This window comes from Microtus ochrogaster, linkage group LG4, assembly GCF_000317375.1.
Source record: "Microtus ochrogaster isolate Prairie Vole_2 linkage group LG4, MicOch1.0, whole genome shotgun sequence".
Taxonomy (NCBI): Eukaryota; Metazoa; Chordata; class Mammalia; order Rodentia; family Cricetidae; genus Microtus; species Microtus ochrogaster.
In genome coordinates, this window is record NC_022030.1 from 19,301,029 (window position 1) to 19,311,968 (window position 10,940).

Genomic DNA, 10,940 nt, shown 5'->3' on the forward strand with positions numbered 1-10,940 from the left:
AAAAAAAAAAAAATGAAGAAACACGAAACAAAACCACGAGTGCTATGGGCACAAAGACTATCCATGCATCCATGCTCTAACACACAATGACGTTAAAGTGTGTTCATCCTTTTTCCTTAGAACTCATGCAAATGGGACTCTTTCAAATTTCAGATAGAAAACCCTCAAACTTTGTTAGGCCAGTGGGCAGGAATAACAACACGGATACACTATGGAGCAGACCTGGGAAACAGGTAGCATGGGTTCTCACCAGGATATCTACTTCTCTGGGCTTCTTTTTCCTTCAGCCAAAGCTTTTCTTCTGCTTCCAGTAGAGACACCACATGTGCTTTGTGGGGAAAGCACCCTAAGAAAAGACAAATAATTTAAGGTGAACACAAAATTGAAGCATGTTTTTGTCTAAATTACAAAATCCTCAGCACCTGTGTAATTAATGTTAGAAATGTTTTGATCACGAATTGTACTGAGAAGCCAAGGGCTGGGCAGACAGCTCAGAGGCTAACTGCACTTGCTATTAGCATGAGGACTGAGATCAGCCCCCAGCCCCCAGCACCCATGGGAACAGCCATGCATGGTCTCCTAATGACACCTTATATCCCTGGTGCTTTGGCAGACAGTGATAAAAGAGGATGCCTGATGACCTCCATGTGCACACAGATTTGAAGGGAACTTCAAAAGTTAACAGAAATCAAGGTCATGGCCGTGCATGTATGACAGAATCTGTTCCATCATGTCTTAACCTTCACTCGCATCTCTCACTGGAAACCACCAGGCTCTGCTGCAGGAAGTCCTCCAGAACAGATTCTGACATCCTATCCTCATCTAGTCTATTGCAAAGAAAATCTATGCCAAGCAGTGGTGGCACATGCCTTTAATCACAGCACTCAGGAGGAAGAGGCAGGCAGATCTTTTTGAGCTCAAAGCCAGTTTGTTCTACAAAGCAAGTTCCAGAACAGCCAGGGCTACACAGAGAAACCCTGTCTCTAAAGAAAAAAAGAAACTACTACTATATTGCACCATGCTTGTTTCTTTACCTATTAATGGATCACAGGCAAAATTGGAAAGACAAAGTACAGGGCTGAGGCATGACTCAGTAGCAGAGCCCCTGCCTAGAATCCCCCAGTGAGGGGCTGAGAGTGTGACTCTGTGGGACTACACTTGCCTAGAGGTCACCGGAAAGCTCAACATGGCTCAACAGCAGATTCCTACCTAGCATACACAAGACCTGTATTCTAGTCTCAGAAAAATCCACAGTATTGAGTTAAATTGTGGTTCATGGGAAACAGGGTGTGTCGTCCGTGGTCTGTCTTCCCTTCTCTCCCCTCCCCCCACCTTCCCCCCACAGTATATGGACATTCTGGATGGTAGATCATCCTGCTGTGGGAGCTGTCTTGGGCCTGGCTACTAATTGCTAAATGTTAGTAGCAGCCATCCCTGAACTGTGAGAAATATGTCTGCTGTGGAATAATTCTTCTACACACGGTGAATACATAGTACTCCTATTGGTTAATAAAGAAGCTGACTGGCCTATAGCAAGGCAAGATAATGTTAGGTGGGAACAATCAAACAGAGGATACTGGAATGAAGAAGGGTGGAGTCAAGGAGAAGTCAGTCAGCTGTGGAGGAAGCAAGATATAAAGAAAATGTGGTAACAAGCCATAAGCCATGTGGCAAAGCATAGGTAAGAAATAAGGATTAATTTAAATGTAAGAGTTAGGTAGTAACGAGCCTGGGCTATTGGCCTAGCATTTATAAATAATATTAAGCCTGTGTGTTAATTTGGAAGTGGCTCCAGGGACAGGAAAACTCCACCTGTTACATGAGTCCAGACATTGCCGAATGTTCTCTAACAGAAAATCTAGCTGAGAATCGGTGGTTTAAAAAGATTTTGACTGAGCAGAAACATCAGAAAAATCCCTTTTGTCCTAGGGAATCTTTTCAAATGATCCAGAGCCTTGAGCATCTGAGGACAGAGAGTCTCTGGGAGGCTGAGGTTCAGTGTCACAGGACACCCGTCCTCACCCACAGCAACCAGGTTCTTGAAGTTCTCCAGCATCACGTCTTTGTACAGCTTTCTCTGCGTGAGGTTCAGCAGCCCCAGTTCTTCTGTAGTAAACACCAATGCCAAATCCTTGAATGTCACCGCCTCCTGTGACATCAAACAAAAGTCACTTTGATCCAGCTCCCATGGAAGAGGAGAAGCAGAGAGGACACGGTCACATGGGTGCTGCAGACTCAGGGGTCCAAGCAGCCTGAGCCAATAGTTGTTCTGCACTCACACCCCCTCCCCAACAATAGTCTAAACTGACTCTGCTACTCCTCCCTCTGTGTGTATGTGTATGTGTATGTGTTCTTCCTTGAGGGCGAGGTGAGAAAGGGTCCCACACAGCCCAGGTTGTACTCAAATTCAGTATCACAGAAGATAGATAACCTTGAACCTCTGTTTCTCCTGGCTTTACCCACAGCACTCGAAATTTAGCCATGCACGCCAGGCCTGGATTTTATTTTGACCATGCACACCAGGCCTGGTTTTTATTTTGGCCATGCACGCCAGGCCTGGTTTTTATTTTGGCCATGCATGCCAAGCCTGGTTTATACAGTGCTAGAGATCAAAGCCAGGGCTGTAGGGACACTAAGCAAGCACTCTATCCAGCTCCAGCCCCACAAATAGCTATATCATACCCAAAGTAACGAGTTATTTTTCTCAACAATTTTGTAAATCGGTAACAAATGATAACACACAGAGCACCAAACTCAGACTCGTTTTCTACAACACCTCGGTCCCCGAAAAAGACAAAATGCAATATAAAATTACTGAGAAATATCTGACCTGAAATTCAGCCATTTTCTCTTGTTCCTTTGGAGGAAGGTCACTGTCCTGAGAAGGCATAACTAAGGAAAGATGGAGAAGCCATGAAACAAATGTCAGAACTGTCATTAGCCCAGCTGAAACACTGACCCACCTGCTTCCAGACACACGCCACCACACACAGCTCAGAAACCAGAAGCACACACTGGATTTCAGCGACTAGCAAACCCCTTAGCTCATCTGGGTAGTGAACAACCTATACAACCAAGTTCCTTATTCCTACCGTGGAGTTTCAGATTCTGGGAATGGGGGGACATGAGGGTCAGGAAACAATGTTCAGCTGATGAGCAAATGAATGACAGGAAAGAAAGGGGAAAAGCAGGATCCAAATGCCTGGCTCCATTTCTGGAAGTACTGCTTACATCTCAACACAGGGAATGTTAGAAAACCTGTGTCTCACTTTTACCACAATGTCATTTCTGCCTACCCCACAGGGGGCACCAAGAACTAAAGAGCACAGGGAAAGTTATAAGAAGAGGGGATGGAGATTTGAGTTGCTGCTTGCAAAGGACCTGAGTTCTATTTCCAGCACCTACATAGCAGTTCACAACTGTGTGCAATTCCAGTCCAAGGGATCCAACACCCTCTGTTGGCCTCTGAGGGTACCAGGTACACACATTGTATACACATTTAGATTCAGGCAAAGTACTTACGTACTTAAAACAATATAAAATCAGCCAGGCGATGGTGGCGCACGCCTTTAATCCCAGCACTCGGGAGGCAGAGGCAGGCGGATCTCTGTGAGTTCAAGACCAGCCTGGTCTACAAGAGCTAGTTCCAGGACAGGCTCCAAAGCCACAGAGAAACCCTATCTCGAAAAACCAAAAAAAAACAATATAAAATCAAAATCTTTTTAAAGACTAGGAAATCCCTTTTTTTATGAGAAAAAAAAGCAGATATTCTGCAACATAAATTATATATATAGTGTGCTCCTATGAAAGTCACCTTTAATTTCTAAAAAGCCTAATTCTGACCTAAAATATCTTAACTAAATATTTTTACCCTAGAATAATATTTTATTGACACTGGTATCTAAAAGGCATCATTTTATTAGCTGAACAAAAAATGAAGGAAACAGATATGAACCTGGAAAAAATGGACTACAAGAGGTTAAGGGAAAACAACATGCATCTATTCAGTACCTTTGGTGTTTTGTTTTCTTGGAGACAGTAGCTCAGTATCCCAGCTGGCTTGGAACTAGTTATATAGACCAAACAAGCCATGAAGTCAAAGAAATTGACCTGCTTCTAGCTCCCCAGTGCTGTGACCAAAGGCTTTCACCATGATATCGGGCCACTTATAACGACAAAGTATGACTGTGGTTCTGATAAAAGTCAGGCCTGTAACCTAAGCCCCTAAGACACAATATAAAACAAGAAAGACACTGTTGGGAGGTTGGGAAGTTAGCTCAGTGATAGACTGATCTGCCTCCCAAGCACAAGGCCTTGGATTTAGACCTCACTGACAGTTAAAAAGACACTGTCAAATTTTAGTTATCTTTGTATTCTCTGTGTTTTTCAGAATGGGAATACATGCTGATTCAGTTTTCTATTTCTGCAATAAGTAACCACCCCCATTTTTCCAGTGTGTGTGATGTGCATGTGTACGGATATTTTTGCACGTGTGTATAGCGGGAATCTAGCAGAGTCATTGTCTCTAGGGTAACATTAGGATGTAACCGCTGTTTCTCACTGGGTCTAGGGTAGGAGTAGAATGCATTAGTGCGTGTAGGAGGTTCCTAGACCTTGAGGAAACTATTGCAGAGCACAGGGATTGTTTTCTATGGTTTATGGGGTTGATTTTCCATCTGTTGCATGACTTTGGTCTCCAGACTATCCAGGCACACCTGGAGCAACTTGAATTACTGGGTACTGTGAACAGTACACAACAAGGACTAAGGCTGCAGGGGTCTGATGGTTTCCTTCAGCGAGCATAAGTAGATCAAAGAGACCTTGGTATGAGGAATTTGTTGTAATACAAACACGACCTTTGTGTGTCAATTAACAAATATACTTCTGAACGAAGGTTTGAGGTCAAGTTCACAAAAACGGTTCCTCCCTGCGGCCAGCGAGCCTAAAATTACATTCTGGAGTGACTCTCCTTGGAACACCCCACAACACACAACATCCAGCATGTATGGGCACCCATGGATGTGGAGGCCTGAGGCTGAAGTCAAGAATCAACCTTCCTTTTCCGTCTCATTCATTCAGTGTGTGAGGTAGGGTCTCTCAATCAAACCCAGAGCTCACTGATGAGGGTACTCTGGCTAGGCAGTTTGCTCTGGGGATCCCATCTCAGCTGCCTAAGGCTAAGCTCACCTGACATTTACAAGGGTTTCCGGATCACTTTAACCCTGGAACCACCTCCCCAGCCCTAGATATCAGTTTGTATAAGAATGACACAGACAACATAAATTCCACATCAACTGACGGTAAACTAAAGGATAAAACTAAGACATGAAAGGTGAACAAGAGGAGGCAATGCAGGACCTGGCAAGTTAAAAACATATATACATGGGGCTGGAGAGATAGCTCAACGGTTAAGGGCACTGACCGTTCTTCCAAAAGTCCTAGGTTCAATTCTGAGCAACCACATGGGGGCTCATAACCATACATAATGAGATCTGGTGCCCTCTTCTGCCTGCAGGTGCACATGCAGGCAGAACACTATATACATAATAAATAAATCTTTTAACATGTATATATAAAGATGTATGTAATACAGAGGGGGAGGTTATTTTCCTAATCATTTTAATTTAAGAAGTGGCTTTGTACTTGAACTCAAGCAATACTCATATAAATACGTATTAACGAGACGTTTTAACGAGACGGCTGATCACAGGCTTAAAAAGAAATGCCAGCTGTATTCTTTCTAATTACACAAGGCCTACTAAACGAAGTGTGGAGACTCACCTGTAATCCCAGCACTGGGGAGGTGGAGGCAGAAAGATGACAAGTAAGAGGTTGTCTTTGGCTGCACAGTGAGTCTGAGGCCACCTGGGTTACACCTGGGGAGGGGAGGGAACAATGCCTCGGGCGTTAAGAGCACTTGCAGGCCTTCCAGAAGATCAGAGTTAGTCTCCTGCACCCATGTCAGCACTACAAACGCCTGGAACGCTATCTCTTTCCCGCTCTCCCCCGCCCCCCCCCACACACACCAACACGCACTTAAAAAAAACAAAAACAAAAAACTGCCTGGAACCCGTACTCTAGGGATCTGATGGCCCCTACTACTAGCTTCCTCAAGCACCCGGGCGTTCTCGTTCTCTTCTCTCTATCTGCGTTCTCATTCTCCTCTCTCTCCTCTCCCTCTCTCCCTCTCTCTCTCTCCTCCCTCTCTCCCCCCGCCCAGAAACACGCACTAAAAAAAAAAATCTTTTGAACAAATTAAATGTAATTATGTTTCTGGTAGCCAATTTCCCGGGTCAAGGGACCCGGATGAACTGAAGGGACACCCCAACAGAATAGCGCCTTTGGCGCAGTACCTGGGGCAGTGAATGCTCTAACAAGTCCCTCCTTCCTTGGAGATGCGTTAGGGAAAGGACGCGGGGAGACTTTCCCACAGCCAACGATGGCTCTCGTCACGGGCTCCCAGGAGGAGGACGCCCGAGGACACGGTTGGGACCAAACAAAGGGAGGCTGGCTAATGTCCCCATTAAATCCTAACTGCGCGGCAACCCAGCCCCAACGGGAGATGCTGAGAGGCGGCGGGGGGGGGGGGACGGGAATGAGAATTGAACTTCCGGTTTCGCACTTCCGGGCTCCAGGAGCGTCGTTTCGCACGCTAAAAAGACTTGAAAGGGGCTGTGATGGATGCGGGATGCACTCGCCTTCCTCGTCCGAAAGAGTACGGCGGCCTTGCTCTCCGTGGGCGAACACGGCTTGACTAGTTCTAGCTCCTGAACTACACTTCCCGGAAGCCATCGGAAGAACAAGCGCCCGCCCTCCCCGAAGAGTTTTGGGACACACTTCCCAGAATTACCCACTGCAAAGAAAGACCTCTGGGAGCTTTCGGACTACAGCTCCCAGAATCCCTTCATCTTCCGATCACTTTATCCGCCTCACAAAGAAAGATCGTAGACCCTTGGGATAAGTGTTGGTCATTCCCTGAACTATTAGGTAGTTTGTATTGTTTTGGAGGTCTCTGGGACAAAATACCCGACAAAAATAACATTAGGAGAGGTTATGGTTTTTTTGTTTTTGTTTTTTTGGAGTGGGGGAGGGGGGTGTAGGGACCAGCCAAGTTTTAAAGGGACATCAGCTCATCGTGGTTCGAAAGGCGGGTTGGGAACAGCTCTGTCTTGGGCATCTATAAATGCACTCTCCCACTTGGTGACTGGTCCGAGAAGCAAAGAAGGAAAGCCAGCACCAGAAGCGAAGGTCTGCCCTCGAGGCCCCATTTCCAACGTTTCAGTAACTTGGGATCACGTGTCCCATACATGAGTCTGGAGTCATTTCCCATCTACTCCATACTGTGCCGAAGAATCTGTGGCGCAGTATGGAGCATCGTGCTACCGCCAGGGTAACAAAATTCACCATCAGAAAGGATAATTGAATCTATAAAGCATAATGCAAACAAAACACATAATCCAAGAAGACAGGGCCCAACTTGACAGCAAAGGATAGGGGGAAGGACAGATACTAACCATAACAAGACCAAGTGGATACCGCAGTTGACAGCTTCCTCTTTCGTCCACACTGGGGATTGTACCCAGGATCTGGCGTGCTAGAAAAGTATTCTAACACTGACACATCCCCGGGCCCAAAGGGGGTTTTTATAGATTTTGGCTGTTGCCGTTTTAAAGGCTGTTAGGGTTCCTGTTCCAAACAGAAACATCTCAAGCTTTAAAAAAAAAAAAATCTTTTCAGTACTCAGAACGAGATTTATGCCAATCCAGCAGCCCTTTTCCTTTTATAATAGACACTGTGGCTTCCAAAATGCCCTGGTAGGTCACCCTTCCCAAAGTTCTTGTGACACTCGAAGATGTCAGGGTTGCAACCAAAGCCTTCTCAGGGTAATTAACAGAGTGCCTGGAAACACTGGGATGTGAGGAGCAGAAACACTAACCTGAATAAAACAATTACACTTTCTTTTGAAAAATTAAAAGAATTCACACAACAGGCCAATGAAATGATTCAGTGGGCAAAGGTGCTTGCCACCAAGTCTGACATCCTGAGTTTGATCCCTGGTTCCCCAAAAGATGCCCTCTGTTCTCCACACATATGCTATGGCATGCCTCCATTGGCATATGTGTCCCCAAACACGTTAAATTGTCTTTGAGATAAGTTTTACTTATGTGTATGAACTCTTTGCCTACATGCATGTATGTGCACCATATATTGGATCTTCTGGAACTAAGGTTAAAAAATGATTGTGAAGCCCCCAGGTGGTGGTGGCGCACACCTTTAATCCCAGCACTTGGGAGACAGAGGCAGGCGGATCTCTGTGAGTTTGAGGCCAGCCTGGTCTACAAGAGCTAGTTCCAGGACAGGTTCCAAAGCTACAGAGAAACCTTGTCTCAAGAAAAAAAAAAAAAAAAAAAAAAAACTGGTTGTAAACCACCATGAGTTCTGGGAAATGGATCCTTTTCCTACTAAGCCATCTCTGGGTCTAAACTGTTTTTAAAATGTAATCGAAAGCAACAAAAAATGCACAGGACGCGAATCTTTCAAAACATTATTTTACAGAATGTTTTTCCTGAAGGGATTCCCTGATGTTTTTGCCATCTCTCGTGCTCTCGGAAGCCCTGTCACTGCTGTGGATCCGGTGATGAATTAGAAGATTTGACCGCCAACCAAAGCTCTTACCGCAAACCTCACACTTGTAAGGTCTCTCCCCTGTGTGAACCCTCTGATGAGACTGTAGTTGTGAAGAACGGCTGAAGACTTTCCCACACACGTCGCACTTGTATGGCTTCTCTCCGGTGTGGACGCGCAGATGGACTTGAAGGTTTGAATTCAGGGTGTAGCCTTTCCCGCACACAGTACAAACATAGGATTTCTCTCCGGTGTGTATGCCCTGATGGGCCTGGAGACTCGAAGGGCGACTAAACTCTTTCCCACAATCCACACACTTATAGGGCTTTTCTCCGGTGTGGACTCTCTGATGGATGTAGAGATTTGAGCTGCAAATGAAGCTCTTCCCGCACTCCTCGCATTTGTAGGGTTTCTCACCTGTGTGTACTCTCTGATGGGACCGAAGGTGCGAATTCCGACTGAAGCTCTTGCCGCACGCGTCGCATTTGAATGGCTTCTCCCCGGTGTGGAGTCTCTGATGGTCCTGAAGGTGGGAGGCCTGGCTGAAGGAGCTCCCACACGCCTCACAAACATACGGTCTCTCCCTGGTGTGGACTTTAAAATGAACATTAAGTGCAGATCTACAGCGGAAGAGTTTGCCGCATCGCTCACATTCGTATGGTTTCACCGCCGCAGGGACCTCCTGAGGGATGTGTGGATGCGGATCATGGCCAAGTCCCTGATGTCTTTCTCCCGTATGACCTCGCTGACGAACACAACCATCTGCGCCATTACGGAAACCTTTCCCGCATTCCACACATGTGCAAGACCTCTGTCTCGGGTCTGACCGTTTGTGGGGGTCAAAGCTAGAGAGATCATTATTTTTCTGTCCAGCCTGAATGGTTCTATTCTGATCAAAGGTTGCCGCCTTTATGTTTTCTCTCACACAACCACTGGGGCTGTGACCATCTTTCCTTTTGTGTACTCTGTGATCACTGAGGGAACGCGAAATCCGACCTACAGAGTCCATGTCCTGTTTACTCTGACCCCGTTCACTTCTTGTGGAAATCGGTTGGTATCCATTCTTAGGACTCTGTGGCTCAGTCAGGAAAACTTTTTGCCAAGAACCCTGAGCTCTCAAAGTTGGAAGTGGGAGCCTTCCAGTATCAGCGGGAACCTTTGCCTTATGACTCTGGGTATAGTTCTCATCTTCAGAAACATGGGCAGATGACCATCGCCTGCCCAGGCAGGGGGAGTCACCCTGTAACTGCGAGCTAGTCACCATGGAGTCCTGACACCTGCTTAAGTCGTCCATGACCCGCTGCCAGATGTGCCAGCAGGAAAGGGCTTCACGTGACCTTCCATCCTGGACAGCCCTCAACTCGCTCTGACTGTTCATTCCTATGAAGACAGAGATAAAGACAAGTGAAACTGTTTACACTTCAGTGTTCACACTCAGGACATAACACTAGACTGTAATGCAATTCAAGAGGATTCTTCAGTTTCTCTTTTTTATTACTAACAAAGTTCTCTGCTTTAAATACTGACAGAAACCAAGATATAGTCTACTGCGTTCCCAACTATTAAGAGCTAATAAAACCAGGGCTGGAGAGATGACTCAGTAGTTAAGAGCACTGGCCACTCTTCTAGAGGACACAGGTTCATCCACGGCAGCTCACAGGCAATCTGACCCCCTCTTCTGGCCTCCGTGGGCACTGAGCATACATATGGTAAACATAAATGCGTGTAGCCAAAAACCCATACAGATAAAAACAATAAATTTTAAAGGAGAGAACTAATAAAAGTCATTCAAATTAATTACTGACATACTTTCTGAAATTTTTTTCTTTTTAAAATTATGTATCTTTCCTACCACATGACAGTGTCAATAAGAAGGAACATTTTTTTGGTGTTCAGTTTTCCAGCCACTACCTAGATTCCTGCCTGGCATGTGTTCTGGCAAAGTATGTGCAGGTAGCTCCTTGGTTCACTCTAACTCCAAACCCAAGTCACAGAAGCAAAGGGCATTTTAAAGTAAATGTATGGAAGTGATCTGGATCCAAGTTCGGCTGAGATCTTGCAACGCTTTGTTTGGGGTGGGGGCACACGGTGGGAGAGCCGAGGATTCAGTCAAAGGCCAAAGGACACACGGAAGCCAAAGGGAGCATGAAGAGCCATCCCCCAATGCTCACTGAGGCATCTGGTCTGCCCCTGTTCTCACTTTCCCAGGAGTCCAAATTCAGAGGCAGCGAGGACTGTCATCATCATCGTGGGAACAAGGAGAACAGTGCTTTGGAGTTATCCAAGCGTGGTGGAGGTGGTGGTGGTGGAGGTGG

General features: G+C 46.0%; 1 protein-coding gene across 11 annotated transcripts in view; it reads right to left on the reverse strand.

Moving 5' to 3' along the window:
• LOC101990739 (zinc finger protein 226-like) overlaps positions 1-10,940 on the reverse strand; it is a 36,854-nt gene that overhangs the window by 2,560 nt on the left and 23,354 nt on the right. For 6 of the 11 annotated variants that reach the window (XM_026786126.1, XM_026786122.1, XM_026786123.1 and 3 more), the window contains 4 exons: positions 8,677-10,005; positions 2,831-2,892; positions 2,023-2,149; positions 251-346 (listed from right to left, as the gene is read on the reverse strand). In XM_026786126.1, the coding sequence (XP_026641927.1) occupies positions 251-346; positions 2,023-2,149; positions 2,831-2,892; positions 8,677-10,005 (1,614 nt within the window). Of the gene's footprint in view, positions 1-250; positions 347-2,022; positions 2,150-2,830; positions 2,893-5,781; positions 5,877-6,353; positions 6,559-8,479; positions 10,006-10,940 lie in introns of those variants that run through there. The other 5 variants (XM_026786130.1, XM_026786128.1, XM_026786134.1 and 2 more) reach the window with 5 other exon arrangements.